At 38.9% G+C, this 22277-nt stretch overlaps 1 protein-coding gene across 3 annotated transcripts in view; it reads right to left on the bottom strand.

Annotated features, from left to right (window-relative positions):
- Nucleotides 1-22277, bottom strand: part of shroom1 (shroom family member 1) — a 34987-nt gene that overhangs the window by 10795 nt on the left and 1915 nt on the right. For 2 of the 3 annotated variants that reach the window (XR_015926080.1, XM_088604027.1), the window contains exon 2: nt 410-3149. Coding sequence is in view for 2 of the 3 variants with exons in the window: in XM_088604027.1 (XP_088460153.1) it covers nt 410-3004 (2595 nt within the window). In the remaining variant the exon portion in view is untranslated. Of the gene's footprint in view, nt 1-409; nt 3150-15154; nt 15318-22277 lie in introns of those variants that run through there. The other variant, XM_088604028.1, reaches the window with a different exon arrangement.

The following is a 22277-nucleotide window of genomic DNA, read 5'->3' as shown; positions in this document are numbered from 1 at the left end:
TCTTTTTTAGATACTTGGAAGAAACATACAACCAAACATACAAATTATTAACTTCAAAGCTAGGAAGAAACATACAACCAAACATACAAATTGTTAACTTCAAAGCTAGTAAAACTGTTTTGGCAGAGACAGCTAGATTGAAAATGCTGATGTTTTAGGCCCTGTTCCTAGTGACCCCTCACAAAAACGGTTTAATGTTCTGCTCAGTAGATCTTATGTTCTGTTGTTATTATTTATTATGTTTGCAATGTAACACTACATTGTTTGGTGTTATATGTCATAATGCGTCGTCTGCTGTACTGTGATTGACTTGTGAGAGAATTCCAATGCACATGTACATATGGCAATAAATTCCTCTACAACTCTACTTCCATGGATAGAGAAGGAAGTGAAAGAGTCATCAGTGCACCTGTAAATTGGTAGGCGATGGTGTTGTCCGAGATTGATGGAAGCCTTTTTGCTCTGACTGCTCAAGGAGACTTTCCACAGATATAGACAGAGCGTGGCCTGCTGTTTCAAACATCTTCCTGGGACTTGCATTAGTCATCTTCTTCCAGATGGGCTGGCAGCGGGGTTCGACAGGATGCATGGTGTCCGACTGGGCATATCTGATGGAACTTGAGGACGAATCCAAGACACGCCCAGCTGACAGTGGTCGGGTGAGCTTCTTCCTGGGGACAGCATTCTCACAGGTGGGCCTGGGCCCAAATTCCAAAGGTTTCCCAGCAGTGGAATGCCTCATGGCAGGATTCTGTGAAGGAGGTTGTTGGGGTTCTGCTTTTTTCTGTCCAGTCTTCCGCTCCACGTACGCGACCAGGGCCTTGTGCTGGATCTGTTTCAACGTGGACTTTGAGATGCTTGAGGCCGACATGGTTCGGCCTCTCATTTCAAACATCTTTCTCCTGGCAGCAACCAGACCATACTCACCGAGGTCGTCTTTGGACAGTAAGCCCTCCCCCTCATTCCCCAGGGACTGCTGCTCAGAGTGATGGGCGGAACCCCCCAGCTGGTTCAATTTATCTGGCTCGGAGTAACACAGCTTCTTTTGCTCAGGTGTGAGCCTCTTTCTTCCACCGATCCGTACTGCCTGAGGCTGAAGAGGATTTGAAGGCTTCCCAGTTTCCCTCTTGGCCGGAGGTTCCGGTTCCGAAAGCACTGGGTTGTCTGATATCATTTGAGAGGTGTGGGAGAGCGAGCCTAATCTTGAGTGCATCACTGAAGGCCGCTCCTCAGCCCTCTGTTTGATCCTGTGAGGCCAGCTGAGCTGGAGGTCCTTCCTCTTGAAAGAGGTTTCCCTTAGGACCTTGGTCTGGGCATCTTTTAATCTATCCTTGTAGTATTTCTTGTAGAATTCATCCGTGGAGGACCCTGAGCTGCTAAAATCTTCACTCTGGGACTGCTGTAGATGTTCAGCCACTTCTTCCAGGTTGTGGTTTCTGCTCCCAAAGTGGCACTCATCCCCGGAGGTGGCTTCTGTGTGCTGCAGTTTCAAAAAGGGAGCACTGTTGCATCTGATCTCTTTCCACTTCATCTTGGCCCAATTTTCTTTTGAGGTTTTATATGCAAGAGCACCTCTGCTCTCACCTGCAAGATGGTACAGCATAGGGGTTGTTTCTTTGTTGATTTTGTCATTGGCTACTTCACCCAAAGGCCGCCTTGTCATTCTTTCTACATAGTCTCCTCTTTCAGTCTTCACTTGGCCTGTGCACTGAGGGGGAGGAACTGAGTCCTCGTCGTTTGGATCCGGCAGTGGGACACTGTCCTCAGGGCCACAGTAGAAGATGTGATGGTTGCTACTGTGGTGCCAGCGCGATCCAGATCCTATCTCCCGGCCCTGCGGTTTCTGGCTTTGATCCAGGATATCAGAGGTATTAGAGATAGGCGATGCACTATGCATGTTTTTATTATGATAAACACCCTCTCTGTTTTGTGCTTGTAAACCTGGGCTCATCAAGCCACTTTTATTATGAATTTCATAACTCCGCTGTTGTCTGTGCTTCGCATTGTTGAGGAGTTCATCAATGGTGCTAGGTGCTTTTTCCTCAATTTCCTTATGTGCAAGAAGGTCTTCTGGAGAATGCCCCATGCAATCTCCTTGTCTGTTACCTGAAAGGTTGTCTTTCACCCTGGGCACAGTGGGTTTACACACACCAGTGACAAAATAATATTGCCCCTTGTGTTGGATGTTGCCATTGATGGTGTTCTGCTGCAAATCCCTCAATTGCGCCTGTTCAGTAACGTCGCTACCGTACGCAGAGTGGCATTTATTGCTTTGATCCTCCGAGTGGCTGCCTGTTCCACCAGCATGCCATTTAAAGGATTCCTGAAGTATAAAGGATGGATTGCTTAAAATATGAGCCAACTTTGCCTGCTCCAAAGTCTGATCTGCACCATCTCGGTACACTGGGTCCTTCAGATTAGACTCCGAAACCCTGCGGCGGTAGACTGGGTCAGTTCTGGGACAGGCAAGTGCAGGATTAGCTGTCTGAGTCCTCTGAAGAAAAGTCTCTGCCAGCTGGCCCCCAGGGCTCTGATACGCGCTGCTGTTCTCTAAGTTTCTGATGGTTATGAAACTGTCCAGGCGGGATGGTGGCTGTGGAGGAATTTCCCTGTTGCCCTGACCTGAGCTATACTGGCTGCTGAGGCAGGAATCCTCGTGACACTGATGACCGAGGACCTCTGCCGACTTGTACAGGTGATCCGCATTTCTGGAACTGGAATTGAGGACATTTGGATTGTAGACAGCCCTCACGTACTTCAGGTCCGTGTAATGTAAGCTGTGAGGCTGCATTTCATCTGGTAGAGAGGGGGAGGAGTGATCTGGAGCATTGGAACCTCCTGAAAAGGAGCTGTAAGCCGAGTCCCCTTTACCATGGTGATGGGTAAACTGGTCTATACTGCTTGTGGCAGGAGAGAGTCTACAGTCACTAGAAAGGAGGCCCAGTGGGTTCAGGTTCAGACTGTTCATGTTTTCAAACTGGACGTCATGGCCGAAGGAATGCATTGGGACTCAGGACAAGAAAAGGGCCAAATCTTGGCAAGGCAAACAATCCTCCAATTTAGTCTTCCAGGAATGTCATTCTGTCACTCTTTTCAAAGACATCATGTCCTGTTCAAGATATGTCTGAACACATCATTCTGACTTTTCCCTGTCGAGAAAAAATAAATATTAATTTATTTTTGTGATCATTTACTTTTAATGACTGTGAGATCGGTGTACCCATCTGTTGATGTCTCTGTACCCTTATTGACTTATAAAACAGTGTCTGGATTCAATTCCAAGCATGACATATCTACGAAAAAGACTGAACCAAAAATATAACGGTACTGTTTCTGGATTCTTGTATCTTGTGGTAGATCGGTACAACCAGAAATGTTTTTTAAGCTCACTTACAGAGATTTTTGAGCATTTTTACCAGATCATAGGACAAACTATTTATATTCAGCTCCTGGGGCATGTGACAATTTCCTAACATCCAAGGAGCAATGCAGCTGATAGAGAGTGCCTGCTGGGTTCTAACACTGCACGCTGAGTGCTCCCAGAGAATGAAATGAATACGGCCCAATCTCATTTCATCTCACAATTGCACTCAATTCAACCTTTTAGAGGTCCTTTTCAATCCGCCCCTTTGTTCAGAGGAAGACCTTGTTTATTTAATTGTGTCCACTGGTTCCGTGTCAAACTTAATCACAACAATTAAGATCACCCCTGAAACAAAAGGTTAAGATAGAAAGGAACCTTCCCCAGTTTTCCCCACTGTTTTCCCATTGTTAAAAGCCTTTTCTTAGGTCAGTTAACTAAAAGGCGAAAACCCATGCCAAAATTGTCAATTGCTGTTTATAATTATACTTCGGGAATCTTTACTATTTTTTTTCTCTACAAAATACTCTGTCAGCAGAGGAGAAAGGCTTGTGGATTGGCTTACTGTACACAGGAAGGATTAATGGGGTCGATCAATTGAGTGACTGATACAGGTTGAAAAGCAGACAGGTTTCGTAATCTTGCTTTTTTCATTATGCTTTCATCTTGGTTTATTAGAAAATGTCAACATATAACAAATGCTCACAAGTGGAGAAAAGAAAACAGCTCTGCAAAGACCAGGCTTAAAATTTGTATAACTGCTAGTATAACTAACTGATACTTTTACTAAATAATTACTAGTTTATTATTAACATAAAATGCAAATCAATAACATGTACATAAGAATAATTACAAACAAGAGGGAGCCATTCAGCCCATTTGGTAATTATAAGCTACTTTATCCAAGACATTTCTTGAAAGAAGCCAGGATATAACTTTAACAACATGCCCGGGTAACTTGTTCCACACTCCCACAACCCTTTGGATAAAGAAGTTCCACCTGTTCTTGGTTTTAATCTCCACTTGTGCCCTCAGGCACACATTTCACTGTTCATTCTGAAGAAGTCAGCTGGGTTGACTTTGTCAGAGTCTTTGAGGAATCTGAATACTTGTATCAGGTCACCTCGTACTCTTTAGTGATTAAAAAGGTTCACTTCCTTCAGCTTCTCAGCGTTAGGCATTCCTTTAAGTGCCAGAATGTGTCTGGTCTCTCTTTTCTGGGCTGATTCCAGAGAAAGAATAATTTATTTTAGAACATGGTGACCAGTTTTATGAAATATGAATATAAACTCTTCTCAGGTTTCTTTATGTATTCTTCAGAAGAAACATACTTGCATATAATATGACTCTTGTATGGTGATAAGATTTATTCTCACTATAGGAATAGTAAGTACCAGTAAAAAAGAAATTCCTGAATCAAAATTGTAATTTTAGAAACAGTCTAAAATGTAAAAGAGGAAATTTGTAGTATTTAGGCCCTTCACACTTTATTACTCAAAAACACAGGATGATGCAGGCTGCAGGTTGTTTATTGTCAACATGTAGGTCCTTTAGTTGTGAGGTAATACCTTTGCACTGACATAGATCATTGTAGAAAGTAGAAAGTTAACTTAAATTAAAGGTAGAGTAGAATGCTTTCATGAAAAGCCTAAATTGTAAACTGTTTCCCTACATCAATAACAATAAAAAAAAGTTAATCATTCTTGGAATAGAATTACAGGGAAATTAAGAGGAGATCTATGAGCAGGAAGCATTTACTGAGTACAAATATAGTATAAATGGATCTTGAATTTATGACAGCATGTAAATACTGTACCCAGTTATGAAATGTTTCCTCTGGAACTAAACCAACTTTTGAATATTAAGCATATCTCCCCCTTCATTTCAGGTTCTTAGCGCTTTACCTTCGTACACTGGTCTACAAGAAATATTTGAAGGGGAAATGCAGTCCCAATTTCTCAGACTGGTTAAATCTCAGTTACAAAATAAATTCATTGACGGTATAGAAAAATTTAATAAATTACAAAAAATACAAAATCATGAAGTTTGTGAAAGGACTGTAAGTCTCCATGTTGTCACAAACCCCTGGTCTCGCTACGGGTGAGAGTTCCCACAAATTGCGACATGAAACAGCCCTTCCTGCTCACTAGTTACTGCAATGACTAATGTATTGTAATGTACAAGCAAATAAGAACAGGTTGTGCAGCAGACATTTCACCGCAGAAATGTTACAACGTGATCTGCATTCGAATAAGTAGTATTTGTTGGCAAAAGCATCTCGAAATTGAGAGCAATATTTCTGTTGGATTCAAAGAGATGTATTCACAAGCCTGCTTGTTAATGTAATGGGGCCTTTTCGCAAAGGAGCTTTTGTTGCCTTGTTCTGAATGTCAGAATATGGAGCCGTGCATACCTGGAAACTTTCTCTATTTTGGGATGTAAATTCAGGTTTTACAAGTTATTGTGTACATTTTACTGTTATGGGGGTTTGAAATGCCAATTCTTTCTAATCCCAAAATATAAATATAGCTATAAATATAAATATTGCAGTTCCCCTTTAAACTTATGGTGAAATCTTTGATGTCAGCATCAAGCATATGGCTCATGATATCAGATAAGTTTTCCTATTTTATCTCAGAATCCACTCAGTGCCATTCGAGCGGTTTCCAGGGAACAATGCTTTATCCTCTCATCCAGTGGCTGATCTAATAGTTTTATCACTACTAGGGGTCTAGTTTCTTCTCCATATAATTTCCTTATGTTTAAAATCAGTCCTCTCTCAGCGACCCTCATTTAGGATAGATATGGTGCAATACTTTCTCTTCATCAACAAACACAGCCCACCAGCTAATCCTTTTTAACCCCGTGAGTGTAAATCATTTATTTTCTTTTTCAGATGGATTAAACAAACTTTGAATGCCCTGATACTGTTGCATATTGTATGTGCACTGCAGGGGCTACCGGCGTTACATTTGACCACATATTGAATGGAACACCACTTTGGCAGTTCCTATTCCTGACCCTTGCTGTCACATAAACATTTAGGGTGTACCCAGTACTTAATTTGGGAGTGCCCTGTTACTGAGAGCTTTTGGGTGTATGTACCTCATGTGTTTTTTATGGGCGTGACTATCCTGCTGAGCCCCACTCAGAAGCACTCCTTCTTGGTGACAATTCCCAAGTAACTATCAATTTTTAGGCACAATGTAATTTGTTCACAGATCTAACTTCAGTCCAAAACAATTTTACATGATTGGATACAGACAGACTCTCTTGAATCACACTTGGGGGCCTTAATTTCCAGAAGTACAAGATGAAAGATGTATATCTAGATCATATTTTGCTAGTGCGAGATGACCATGAAACTCTGAAATGCTTTGAGATGTCTATTTCTCATCCTCCACTTGGGGTAGATTTACCCCCATCCTCTTTTCTTTCTTTCTTCCTCTCTCTTTTTTTGGTCCGTGTCATATTTTGTTTTTAGTGTTTAGTTTTTTCAGAATTCCACAACAAATATTTTAAAAAAACAGATCAGAAATATTTTACCCACATTTTAATGTATGTTCCCTGCTGCGGCTACAAAGTTTAAAATACAGACAAAGGACTACAGACAGGATTTCTAGTATACATACCATGATACCGGTGGTACTAAGATACCACAGTTGAAATACCCATCATTTACAGGTGGATAATACACGAAAAATTTCCATGTAGAAAATCCTCTTAATTTTGGATGTTGAACTTTTAGTTCTAGCATCGTAATGGAGTGAATTGTGTAGGCAGTAATTAACTGAATAATTAATTGATTTGCAAATGGTCTTTTTCAGAGCTTTGCGTGTCTCTCTGGAGCACATTGCAGTACATGTGCAGACAGCCAGGGCTCATCTCCTCACATTAGCGCACAGAAGCTAGTAAACTGGAAATGACAGAGTCAAACGTGATGGCAGAATGGGCAGAGGGAGAGAGCAGTGACAGCAGAGGACATGCAGAGGACTTGAGGCTTTCACCCTGTTTTTGTTTTCCACAAATAATTCAGTCCTGCTCTCGACATTGGCCTCAAGTAACATTATTATTATTCTGACTTATTCTACTGTAAAGTACTAAGTAAGGCTTAATGATCCACTTCAAATGTGTTGCATCCCACACATGTTTTGTAAGAAAATATTTTCTTTCTGCTCAGAAAGGCTTTTTAGATGAAACTTACAAAATAATGCTATCTAGGGAGAACACAAGCTGGAATGATATGAGACAGATAGCCTTAACTCCTTAAACATCTCAATCTAGCAAAATGCAGTATTTCTCACCAATATTTAAGTTAATATAAACTCTCTAAAAGTCTTTTAGTTCCAAATTTAGTAGTCTTATACGTGAATGAAAAATGTTCTTGGCCACCCATGCTTCTTCTCAGAGATGTAAGGATATAAAGAAAATATGTTGACCACTTATGCCTGACCTTCACTATCAACAGCTTCCCATGTTTTGCAGTTTAACACTTTAAGAAAACAACTAATGTAACTATCATGCTTTAACACAAATCCCCAGCATTTCACAAAGTTTAATTTCCCGTGTGAATTATTCCTATTTTATTTTCTAAAACTTGCATATACTCACAATTCAACTACAAACTTTAAATATAAAATATATGAACTTATTTTGTCGTCCTGTTTCCAATTTGAACTATATGTTTATCTCTTACCTTGCCCCAACAAGTCTCAGGATGTGAAACCATGTTTTGAGCAGAGCTTTCGCCACAGTCCAGTCTTGAAACTAAACAAATCAGACTTTCCTAAGTTTTTATTGCATTTAAACACAAAGGAAAATTAAGTCATGTGAAAGCCAAGTGGAAACCACTGTAGCACGCCTGTGACGTCCGCCTTCCAAATATACAAAGAGAGCTACAGAAGACATATTTCACCGCTGATACTGCTTTCTGAACAAAAAAAACGCCTCACATTCCTGGCTGGCTTCAAAGAAAGAAAGGCCTGGTACCATTCATTCAGAGCCAGGGTACAGATGGAGAGCAGCCAAGTAGCTGGGGCAGGGAGCCCTCACTCGGGCCTTACAAAGAGACAAACGAATGCTATTCCAGATATTGGGGCCCCTTTTTATTGCTTAAAATGACGTGTTCTTCCACCCCATAAGGGTCCCTTAGGAAAAAACAAACATGGTTCATGTCCCGCCTTTTCCAGTGCTCTGGGTTTAAGATGGAATTCCAAAGATTACACAGTGAAATCTTTCTGAGCCCCCCCTAAAATGTTATTGTCAACAGTCCAGCATATATTATAATTTACAATGGGCTTTGCTATTGTTTTAGCTTTTATGTCTTTGTACTGTTGCCTATTCATTGTCCTTCACAGCCATTCTATGGTAACAGAGAGAGAGTTGCTATGTTTTACTGCAGCAGAATCTATAGCCATCTTGAGAGCTACATAACAGGTTTGCTAAACTTGGACAGGACAAGCAGCAATGGTATGAAGTGCCCCAGGTGAGATTAACACTTGTGGCATAACTAGCTCGGCAACGGGAGAAGAAATGCAGAAGAATCCAGGAAGATGAAAAAAAAGCAAGCACTTTTAAGGGAGATACCACAACTATTTATTTCTGAGAATGCTAAATCCTGCTAACCAAATCCTCAAATCCTAGCAGCAACTTAAATGATAATAGCTTAAGCTTTCAACATTCAGCTTTAGAGATGTTTTCAGTTAGTCACATGATACTCACACACAGAGTTCAACTCCTGACCACTACTGCTTTTATTATGTGGATTCATCCCAAATTACAGCCTTCCAACTTTTCTGTGTCCTTAGGGGCCACACCAGGCATAGAAATGTTCCTGCTGTTTTTACCATGCTCACTGACTTTCCAAACTGATCAGAACAATAGGTGTAAGTCCAGTTATTTCAATAGACTGATTTAGAAACAAAGCAGATGCCCAAATAAACAGAACTATGATATTCCGTACTCTGTCTTTACAAGATTATTGCTGTCTCTATTTCAGTCAGGTTGTCTCTCAAAATAACCGAGGACTTCCTTCACTGAAATCTCTCCAAAAAGATATACTAGAACTAAGCCCGTGTTATGTGACCTGCTTATGATAGAATACAGCAAACACATACTCAGCAGGGTTTCACCAATATTACCTTTGTGAAGAATCTCCCAGAGTCACTTTTCACACCTGAAAAATGACCCTGACCACAACATTCACTTGTAAATGAAAAAGACAGGTCTGTTGCTTTCTGTCACTGACACATCAGCTAAAAAAATTGCAAAACCCAGAGTCTTCTGGCAAAACACAGCAAGGTCATTATTGACTGGGAGTTTTTAATGGTTTTCCTATTGCCTACTAATTGAAGGTAAACAATGTTTTCAGATGACACAGATGTAACTACTTTCCACAAAACCAACCTCAGATATGCCTTTTAGAAAAGACTGGAATGCAATTGTTTAAAACCTGGAGGTGTTTGAGTTCAAACTTGTGTTAAGCAGACTTAACACAAGCCCTGAAGGAATTCTCAGAGTGTGCTTCAGTATTTCAGAGAATTTATTTGCATGGTTAAGCTTCATTCCACATGGTACCATAACAAGACACAGTTTAAGGACCAAATACTGGTTTGATTCAAAACAGAAAAATTAAGAAATGACTAGTAAAGTGATGTTTTTATTGTTGCACATCTAATTTTTCGGGTGCACTGGTAATACAATTATTTGGACTGTTTAGATAGATAAGGTTGTTTAAGGAGATTTTCTAGAGACCCAAACAATATATATGCTACTATATAGAAGGTCAACAAAAAATGTTATGTAATAGAATTGATAGAAATGATAGTGGAAAGTGTCTAAATGATAGAAAAAACATACTTCATTTAGAAACACCTGACAAAAATATTTTAAAGCACATCTCTTAACTGAAATTAGTTATGTCTGATAATGGAAGACATTTAATTCAGTAGGATGTATTGTATATAAAAGTTGTTACCCATGAAACAGATTTTCAATGGAGGTTGTGCTGAACCTTCATGTTTAGCTGGGGTTCATTTGAGAAAGCTTTGTTTTAAGAAACTGTGCACTGACAGGTATGTTCACTTGATATTAAAATAATGTTTTAGGATTCAGAGTATTTGACAACTACAACTTTGATCTCACAATTTGTTCCATCAGCTAAATCACACTCAGTAAATTTACATCCCACCTTCTGCATTCCTGCTAAACTAGAAGAGCAGGTTGTCCAACGGATTACCAAGTTGCAACACAGAAGAGAAACTTGCAGCTCCCACAAACCTGCATCATCACTATTTGACAATTGTTTATTTTGCCAACGTTCAGACTACTGGCCTGTAACAGCACTGCAGTAGTCATTCCAATGTAACCTTTGGCCAGTATGCCTACCTCAAGAGAGCAGACAATTCAAATTTGCCTTTAGTCATGAGTAATGTGATTAAAGAATACTGCAGCTGTCAACAGCAGTTTTGACTGAATCATAATAAATGCTCAAGCAGAAAGATTAAACTCCTGCCACCTTAGCCTTTTCACAATTCATTTGGATTTATACTGTAAATTAAAATGTGCTTTTGTGGTGTACTGGAACCCTCAGCAAGATGCGTGCCAAAAAAGCTATGGCTGCACATTAGTTCATCAGTGACCCAATCAATGCAAAATGATGCCTTTGTATTTCTAAGCTCCTGGGTAGTTTAAGCAACCCTATGGAATGCGGTCTCTGTGCATAAGAAATGTCTTGGCATTCTTATAGCTCACAGCTCAGAGGCTGGCCTTACATTCCACAGGGGAAGGTACTGTTGTCATTGCAATCCTTTTCTTACCCATGGAGAAGAAACTACTTCTTTCGAAAAGGTAAAAAATGTTTAGGGGAGATGAAAAGGGGGATTAAAAATGTTGCTACACTGGTTCGTATCAATTTCTACAGACTAGAACTGCTGTTAAATGGTTTAGGATGCAGTGTATTTCTGTGGTTAATAAAACAAAAAACCTAGCTGCCCATATGCATTAACTGAGAAGGCAATTGTTGTGTTTCTTCTGGAGCATGTCAGCGGACAACTGATTAGTAGGGCACACAGCGCATGTAATGGAATTAGTACAGGCCAATATTTAACTTATTTAAACACTGAAACCTTTAAGCAAAAACTTCACAAATGCCTTCTTGAAATATAAACACACTGCAAAACTGCCAGGTTTAAGCATTTGGTTATTTTGACTACTTTAGCTAAGTAAAAAAAGTAATTGAGCCACTATGTCTTATATACTTACACACATAATTTCTGTATGTTTTACAAATGAGCCTATTAATTACATTTTATAGAGCTGAAATGACAACCTGTACGTTTGAGAAAAATCACCATATAAACATATAAAATGTATTCTTTTATGAAATTGCACCTTCAACAGAATAATAAACCAAGTGTTCTCCTTGTATTAAGTGACAGACTTAATCATTAGTATAAGCTCCTAAAAAAAAGCATAAAGTGACTAGTTTGTTTGTAATAGTAAAAACACAGCAGGTAATAAAGCTCCAAACAAAACAGAACAAATGTGCAAGTTACTCAAAACGTCATTAAATATTTAAACAGGCTGCAAAACCTCAGTTGTAAGACTAATAATTTGTAACACAGCACTCATGCTCAAAAACAGAGGAAGGATAAGACAGAGTTTCCACTTGAGTGTGTCAATGAGTCCCTGCCCATCATTCAGCTCCCTCTCTGTAAACTCAAGGTGTCAAAAGAAAAGCTGCTCATGTAACCGGGAACCTGCCTGAAAGGAAGCCCAATAACCAGGGGTCACCCAAAGTCAAGAGCAGAAGAAAAACAAACAGCCCCCACAACCCCTCTCTAACAGAGGACCCACTTCTCATAGTCCTGCAGGGGTTAGAGAAGCTGAACTCTACTAGGTTAGCAAGCAAATTGGGCAAATCAGAACATCAGTTCAAAGCCTATAAAATATGCTCAGCACCCCTTGAAATCTCTATCATGGCACCCAATGCAGAATAAACATTATTTCAACTATTGTCAGCAATGCAATTTAATGACACATGACACATACAATAAAAATGCTGAGGCATTAAAAATATCCCATACTGGTATCAATAAGCCCTTTATGTTCATGCAGAAATTAATTCCTCCGAACCCAGAAAAGAGCTCAGGTAATGGATGTCATCTACAGATTAGGGCTACAACTTAAAGAAAACAATGACTAGGGAGAGGAATCAGTCATGCCTGAGAAAGGAGACAAAAGGAAACTCCGCCCTCATTCTGACAGGTGGTTGATACAAGCACACGGGCTGATGAAGGCAACGACATCTGAATTGGACTCTGTTCATTTAAATTATTTGTTATTGTTATTTCATACTAGGAACCAACTGTTAGAAGCCCATGGGGGAACTCAAAAGAATTTGAAAGTCTGTTCCCTACCTGCATGATTACATTAAACACTAACCAGACCTGTGGCCGTGATTCTGCCACACCTGTCCTGTTGCAAACAAGAAGCTGTGGGAATATCTAGTTTGCCAAACCCAGCCCTGTATAAACATGGAAATCCAGAGTGCATTACAATTCCTGTGTACATGAAGGTGAGCTCTAATGACGAATGCATACAAAACAGAAAGATAATGGCATGTGTGATATTAAACTTTGTTATTGCCACTCTCATTTGACACCAGCGAAGACAACTGAATTTTGAAAAAGTGGTTTTGTTGTTTAACACTTATTCAGAAAAGGTTGGACCACTGAAACAGTTGCTTAAACTTGCATTCCGCTGACGAATTATGGCCCAAGTTTAGAGTGACAAATGTCATTTGATAATAAAATTGTAAAACGTATATGGTCGTTTATGGACATATTCGGAGTACCAGTCTTTGATGTACAGTAAATGTAAATAGGTCATTCAAGATGACACGCAATCTGGTAAATTCACAGATGAAAAGTTTCAGGGAAACTACAACCTTTTTAAGATGCGTTTTGGTCAAAACTGGTTCACTTTTGATCACTCAATCTAACAAGGTGCAGACGCTAAAAAACAGAAAACAAACATTTTCAATTACATATTTCTCTAGTTTTCTTACAAATTCTAACAATATAACAAAAATTAAAATACTTTAAGGTAGGTAATTAGATTTGTCATTTTACCTGACAGAAAAATGACAAAGGTCTATGGGATTTTTCCCATTACCCATTTTAACTTATTTCATTTGAACTATGAGAAAGAAGAATAAGGATATACATTTTATTTAAAGGAATAACACCAAAAACTCGAACTGTTAGCAGCCAAAGTGTATTACTCCTTAATTCAGGGTACAAAATTGACCAATGTTGCTGTTCACCATACAGAGCCATTTCTAGTCAAATAACAGATGGAATTACTGCCTTGTATGGGAACTTATGCATTTTAATGATGAGGGTTGAAAAAAAGACATGATTAACAAGTATGTCACACTTCAAAATTCAAGGTCAGATGTCCAGTACTTTCCAAATACCTTTAGTAAAACAAAAAACACTTATCTCTCACTATTTTTAGTTCCATGATTACAATCTCTAGAATTATAAAAGTGTAAAATTAGTAAAGTGGTCAGTCTGCCTTTTAACAGAAATCTGTGGAAAAGATAAAGGATGTTTTACTGCATTAGGAAAGAACTAAGATTCATTATTATTTGTCTTGACAATAATTAGTTTGCTCAGCAGATCTTGATTACTTATTGAGCAAAGTGTGTCATGGGAATTTCCTTTAAAAACGGGAAAAGAAAAGAATAAATAATGCAAAAGATGGTGAAAAGATTAAACAAGATTAGATAGATATGTATATTTAGCAATTATGGCAATTATAGACAGTTTTTTTTGCATGGTGCTTTGCAAAGTTTATATTACCCAGGCTTCGTCAAATATCATTTATTGCAAGTCAGCATGCTGGCAATTATATAGCCAAAGGAATGCTAAAGATAAGCTCAGGAAAGTAAAGCAAATACTGCTGGTACATACTGTATTATGTCATGCATTTCCAGAAGACTAGCTAACACCTTATCACAGAGCAGAGATCAAAAACAAATATTTGCTCCAATTCTAAACATTCCACTTTTCAGACTGAGGTTTGAAAATGCAATGAACAGAATAAATTCTGCTATTTCTGGCCAAAACCTTTTACACATAAGATACTAAAAATTGGTAAGAAGTTAATTTTGCAGTGTAAAACTGTATTTGTAAGACTGTTCCTATTTCAATATTCTTGAAAACAAATTAATAAACTGAAAAAATATATATTTTTTTTAAATCCATTATTACAAGCTATAAACCTGACATTTTTTTAAATTTGAAAAAAAGCAAGCAAGTCATGTCTGGTATTTGGTTGTTCTACTTTTGCTGGTTTCACATGGTGCGATACAACCAATAGGAACATTTGATCTGGATCAGGAATGGGAAATATTTAGCATGAACTCTAGAATTACTCATTAGATGGTTCAATTTCACTTTACACTTCAAATGCATTACTCAAGATGTCCTAAATAACGAATACTTTCGCAAGGCTTTAAAGACTCACAATGCGAAGATGGTAAGAACTAACTGAAAACTATAGCGATGCTGTATGGTGTCTCACAGCATAGCCAGAAAGCACCTCCAACAACAACAATTCTCACCTTACATTTATCACCTCTCCACAGAATAAGAACATTTCAATATTATAAACGTTTTTTAGTATCTCTTACTGCAATAATGGTTTTTCTCCAAGTAGCCAGCATCATTACCAATGCAGACACAAACCTCCCAGCTCTTAGATGACATGATAGAGTAACGTTACCTGTGCCATTCTAAACCACAACTACATCTGATTCCACATTCAAGTTTCTCTTCCTTGTAGCCCTTTCTTATTTTCTGGTGCGTATGCTTTCAAGAGTGATCTCTCTGCTTTTTCCTCCTTCTCAGTTCCTCAACCAGCTGTCTGTTTATCCTTCCCCATATGAAAGACAGCACAGTGCTTCTACAGTTTATTCCTTAATCAGGTTAATAGTTGACAGGGGTTATAAAATATTTGTTTACTTTCAGCTCATATTTCTTCCACTACATCATTCAGCTATTTCTGTCTAAAGTATTCACCTTCAAACTACATAACTCAGCACAGTTCCATAATCTTCAAGAATTCGTTGGTTCTAGTTTAGGTTACTTAAATGTTCTAGGCTATTTTTTCCCTGATTATGGTCATGATACAATAGATACAATATAAAGCTGTCCCTTTTCCAGCAGCAATGCTGTATGCTAAATGTTATCTAACATATTAAAAGTAGGACATGAATTAACAATGGATTCTCATCTAGTATCCCTCTCACACAAGGTGAAAATAAGATAGAAAAAAGTCAAATCCACCCACATGAAGTCATACAGGAGCCTAAAAGACTGAACCTTAAGTGTTTACTGACATACTGGAATAACAGAAGAATTTAAGTGAATTGTCTCATTTGACTTATACTAAACTCACAAACTCTTGGGCAGTTGTGCTAGTGCCAAGGATCTCAAAAACACTTATTTTCCTGTCAGTGTCCTTCACAGCCCACAGTGTGACGAGGACAGGCAGAATGTCAAGACCCATCTCCCAGTCTGCTAAAAACAGGTCTGCTGACATAATGTCGACATGTCTACCACAGCCTCCTGGCCTTTCTGTTTTGCTTTTCTTTCAGGCTGTGGTTAAAACCCATTCTCAAATGTTTTTTTTAACATTCCTAGGGAATGATGCCATCCCTTGAAACTAGATTCTCTACATCTCAAAGCTAGCCTCTTCCTTGGATGGCTAAGTATCGTCAAACATCACTTCCTTTCACACCTTACACCCTCCTCTTCTCTGAAACTTCATCTCCGCACCACTTAAAGTTCTGGCATCCATATATGAAAGATCAGGTGCTGTATAATAATCCATGACTTGGCTTTCCTTCTATACATACTTGGTCTCAAAATGACATTCTTAAAGAACAATTATCCTTACGAAGCACTTTCAAGCTCCCCAGTAGAGTGTATATCTTCACACAAGGAAGCAAAAAGCCTATATTAAAGAGCCAGGGCAAATTACAGTGCCTCATAAACTGTGAATAATTAATGAATAATACTTTTTAGACGACAAAAGCTTTTTCTATTGTGTTATCTGATTTCAGCCAACCACAGAGGTTCATTCTCCAAAACAGATATTACCACAAAAAAAAATTGCTGCCAGTCGGAAAATAGTACTTTCTGTCTGAAGATTATACTTTGTAATTCCACACTGCCACAGCGGAATTCTCACTGAACTTTGTAACAGGGAGAAGGGAGGAGACAGATATCTCCTAGGTGGGGGTGATTGGGAATTTTAAGAGAGATCAACTAAAACACGGAGTATCTGTGCCAAGGAAGGATTTGCAAGGGTGCAAATATTTGTCACTGCACAGAGGGGCACGGCTACGTTGTATATAAGATAAACAACACTGCAAACAAAATCAGGGATTTTGTTGGAAACATAAGCAAAAATTACAATCCGTTGACTTGACATCCTGAAAGTCCCTCCTGAATAAGTTTAAAACAAAAGTTTTATCTCATCAAACTATTGCCATTAAGCTACTATGACAGCTCACAGAGGCCACCTTTTCATTTTTACTCAAGCAGCCTTTTATACCCACTGGGAAACACTGTGCTCCAAAGTGTGGAACATCACTTATCGCACCAGCACCACCGAACAAGAGGCAGAATAATAAAAGAGAGGCAATGCTCTGGGTGGAAAAATAAAGCCCCGTGATACAACAAGAGAGCCACCAAACAGTGGCACAAATGCCTTTGCTTCTCTTGGTCCCCATTTCCAATCTCTGCAAGCTCACTTTTCACACACAGTGCATTTCACCGAGATACATGTGAGGGTCTGCTCAAGAGATTCCGTAGGTTCTGTAAAGCACTCTGTGAAAGTATGTATGGAATGCGTATCTAGATGATCAGAGATCATGGACATCTGGATCAAAAACACCAAAACCATGCAAAGAATGAGTGGAAAAGTGTGTTCTTCCATGGGATACTGACTGATCCAATTTTTATAGGGCTTTTTTAATGGGTATTTTAATGAAGAAAGAGACAAAGGGGTTTGTAAGCACACCTCCATATAGGGAACTCAATCTGTTACTGAATTGCACTATGATGTATCGATGGACACTTTTATCCAAAAATTTTTGTATGATCAAATTAGAAATTTTGCAGAGTACTGTCTCGCAATGTTGTGACTGTGTCACAGATTTCTTTTTCTTTAAAAAAAGCTTTCCAATGGCAGTCCCTTAATATATCAGCTGTTTAAAGCCTCATTTGTTTGACATACATTATATTAAACACACTTCAGTGCTGATCACCTCACACAAAGTAAGCATGGAATTTCAAATATTCAGTTCTCCTCTGCCTGACTTCTTTGTCATTCTTAATCACTTGCCAAGACGGAACCTCTTCAATAGACTAATTGGAAAGAGAGGGCTGCTGTGCACAAAAATCCAGTCACATCTAATTAACAGACTGTTTGGGCAAAAGATCAAATATTTTGTGTAACACATCATTTCATTTTTGTACAGACCTATCTAATATGAATGTTTCCCACATTCCTAGAGCGTCAACTCTTAATGTATTATAAAAAAGCAAAGCATGCCATACCAAATTCTATGTACTGCTGTGAACTCTGAGGAATCTCAAGCACTTAATTGAGAAATTATACTGTAATCACCTAAGTACCCACATAAGTATCCTTCAGCCTCATGATATCAGAACAAAAGGCCAGCCCGTTACATAGGAGAAATAAGTAAAAATATGATATCAGCTTCAGGACACAAAAAAACAACTGCAAAGCACAGCCATGTAGAGCACAAAAACAAAAGTATTTAAGCACAGACTCCAACAACTCCAAATACAATACTGTAGAGTCATCATCGCAAAAATCGCATAAATTCCAAATCACTCTCCCAACTCCCAATCTCATGAATCACAAAATGTGATCTCACAGATAAGTTTCTAATATGTACTGTAACTCTCGACATGGTGAGTGAAGAAATGGAAAGCAAACGTTTTGGCTGCAAAGAAAGCACACAACGTTGCACAGTCCAGATGAACAGTATAATATATTTCAACAAATTTTGAACCTGTAAACTTACAACAGCTCTGCTATACAGACCAATAAAAAGTTGTTTCTTGCCAGTGCTTCATGAAGAGACCAGAACATTAAAATGTCTTGCAAGAGGAAAACTGCCTTTCTTGGAGTCATACTTTAAAGTGGAATTTTAAAAAATGCAACTTGCACACTTTTTATGTCTACATGTTACTGTTACTAATGGCTGAGACACTCTCCCATCTCACTAGATAACATTTCAGGTTGGCAGTAATGTGAAAAGTAGAACAGTTTCACAAATTTAGCTGTGTGCTTTAAGCATCCAATCCATGATGCACAAGACACTCTATTTGCGGACCAGATGTGCAAATAACAGCAAATCCTAATAACAGGACATCTTATTTCTAGCTGTAACAGGTCAAAAGAAATATATTGATACACAGATTAAACCATCGCATTACTGCTGTAATGCACAAAACACAAAAAAAAGTATGTTTCATGCTGGACACACACAAGTGGAAACAGTTATCTATGTACAGTATGTCGAAATGCTCGGACATACTCAGACAAATATCTGACAAATGCAAATTTCTGACACTAATTATGGGCACAAATATTCAATTTCAGAAGCACTAAATATGCTTTGTAATGTCAGCTAACTATAAGACATCTTATCAAAACAACAGCTTGTAACTCAGTCTCCTTTCAGCCCTATTCAGTTGAAAAGATTTTCTTTCATTGACAGCCCTATTGGTGAAGAACAGCCATCCTTTAAATTCTGTCAGTGACTTCAACATAGCAGCAGCTGCCACTATAATTATGCAATAAACAGCATTACATTCATTAGTCAACCCAGGGGATTACATTTGGCTTAAGAACAATATCATTTCCATACCTCCTCCCTCCTTATCCAACTTTTCTGGTTCCCTTCTCTCCAGCTTCTCTCTTCTTGACTCAGCATCCCACAATAAACTAGTTACACGCATGAAACCCACCACATCTACAGTATTTTAGATCCCACTCCCACAACTTTATTTCAGTCCTGTTTCTCTTCTCTCTGTCCCATTGTCCTCAATATTATAAACGAATCATTGAGCATTGGCATTGTACCAACAGTCCTCAAAACTGCTGCCATTACCCCCGTGCCAAAAAAGCCTAACATGACTCTAGACAATCTTAACAATTTTCGCCCCATCTCCAACTTACCCTTTCTTGCAAAAATTCTAGAACGTGCTGTCACATTTCAGTTACATAACCACCTCATGGCAAATAACCTTTTCAGACCCCTCCAATCTGGCTTCCATCAACTTCACAGCACAGAAACTGCCCTGGTCAAAGTCACTTACAATCTTCTAATAGCTTCTGATTCTGGTTCTCTTTCTATACTCATCCTTCTTGATCTCAGTGCTGCTTTTGACACTGTTGACCATGACATCTTAGTTTCTCATCTTGAGACTGTGTTTGGAGTTTCTGACACTGCTCTCAAATGGTTCAAGTCTTACCTCACTGATCACTGTCACTTTGTCTCTCTTAATGGGTATAGGTCTGAAATTGGTCTCGTTAAGTCTGGTGTTCCTCAGGGCTCAATACTGGGCCCCTTGCTCCTCAGCATTTACATGTTTCCACTTGGTCAGCTTTTAAGATCACATGGCCTCAGCTATCATTTCTACGCTGATGATACTCAAATATACATCCATACCAAAACTGACACTGATGTGATTGTCTCTATTCTATCTAATTGCATCTCTAACATAAAAACTTGGATGACTCAAAATTTCCTTCATCTTAACTGTGACAAGACTGAAGTCATGCTTATCGACACCCCCCATCAACTTTGTAAAGCTAATCCTGTAACCCTATCTGTAGATGGTTCTGTACTTGAGCTTCAGTCTAAATTAAAAAACCTTGGGGTGGTATTCGATTCTGTCTTAACATTTGACCCAATACGTGCAGCATATTGTCAAAACATCTTTTTTTTCCCCACCACAGAAATATTGCTAGACTACACCCTATGCTATCACTAACTGTGGCTGAAAAGCTGATCAACACATTTGTGTTCTCTCGAATTGACTACTGTAATGCTCTACTCACTGGGGCATCTAAATCTACTTTGAAGAAACTGCAGTATGTCCAAAATACAGAACCCAGGATCCTGACCAGGTCTAGTGCAAGTGATCACATTACTCCTGTCCTGGAGTCCTTGCGCTGGCTTCCTGTCAAACTCCGTGTGGACTTTAAAATCCTCATGCTCACCTATAAGGTTCTGCATGGCTTGACACCACATTACCTCACTGAACTATTATGGCCTTACTCCCCAACTCGCAACCTTCGGTCTTCTAATTCTAGTCTCCTAACTGTCCCCCAAGCCCATCTACATTCTATGGGTGACAGGGCTTTCTCCTGTTATGCCCCCAAGCTCTGGAACTCTCTGCCCAAGGATATCAGAGAGTCACCTTCTCTAAACTCCTTCAAATCCAGACTCAAAACCTTCTTTAGAAGAGCCTTTACTTAACTGGTTCCATTCTTCACCCCTCTGCTTTTCCTGGTACCACCATCCACGGTCTCCTCTGTATATTGTAATTGTGTATCCTTTTTATTTATTGTTCTCATTCTGTAAAGTGCTTTGAGAAGCCACCTTTAAAGGTGCTATATAAAGTTTATTATTATTATAATAATAACAAAATATGAATGTAGGGTCACAAGTAGAAACTAAGAGGAGCTGCATTTTCGAGACATTCTACAGATCCTACCTGTCAGCTCTGTATGTCGGGGTAAATGGGCCCTTATTTACACGTTTTCATAATGCCCCAAACTAATGTGTTTTGGAAATATGAGGAGTCTATGACATACTATTCTCCTACAATCCCCAGATGTGCTTCGAGTAAACTTGCTTTTCGAGCATTAAAAGTGCTAAGATACGTTAGAGGGTATCTAATTATCTCAGCACTATTAATGCTGAAAAGTGATTTTTCTAACTGGGGATGGCAGCAGCAAAGAAGACTATTCTGACGATTTGGATAGAGCCTGCTTATTCTTCTTTTGTTTGGTTGGGATATGTATATTACATTTTTCATCCACAGAGGTCCAAGGCTCATCCTCACCCTGCCACACTGCTATTGATAGAGTACTATAGATCCAATGATTTGGTGTTTCCAATTCCTTGTCTAAGTATGTTTCACCCCCTATGTTCCTATTTATTTCTCTCTTTTTTGGCCAAAACACTGTAATGCACATTGTGTATCTCTGAAAGAAATGTACAGTACGCTGTTTGTTTGTTCTGTTGTTGCTTCTGTGTTTTTGGCGGGGTTTAAATAAATAAAATTAAAATAATTGTTAAAAAATAGGAGACAATTCTTCACATACAGACTCTACCTAGTAAAGGTGATGAAAATTTCAATCATGGATCTTTCAAGAAGAGGCTAGATTACTTAGGCCAACTATTCAGAGGGTATTAGCCCTGGTGTCCTGCCTAAATTGCACTTTGAACTTGCTCCCCCTAAACTACCAAATTAATTTAGCTATTTTCTAACAGCTTTGTTCAATTCAAGGTCACAGGAAAGCCAAAACCTACCAGCAAGCGATGGGGACAAAGCAGGGTACACCCTGGACAGGATGCCAGTCAATCACAGAGTAGACTCACACACACTCACACCAAGACCAATTTTCCCAGAAGCTAACTAACCTACCCATATGTTTTTGGACTATGGGAAGAAACCAGAGCACCCACAGGAAGCCCACAAGAACACTGGGAGAACATTTTTAAATTAAAAATGCTCCCTGCAAGTTTAGAAAAAAAACTGTAAAAAATACCTACATTGTATATCGAGAATTC

Source organism: Lepisosteus platostomus, chromosome 13 (genome assembly GCF_059453375.1).
Source record: "Lepisosteus platostomus isolate fLepPlt1 chromosome 13, fLepPlt1.hap1, whole genome shotgun sequence".
Classification (NCBI taxonomy): domain Eukaryota; kingdom Metazoa; phylum Chordata; class Actinopteri; order Semionotiformes; family Lepisosteidae; genus Lepisosteus; species Lepisosteus platostomus.
Note: the sequence above shows the minus strand (reverse complement) of the source record. Positions and strands in the feature narration are given on the sequence as shown.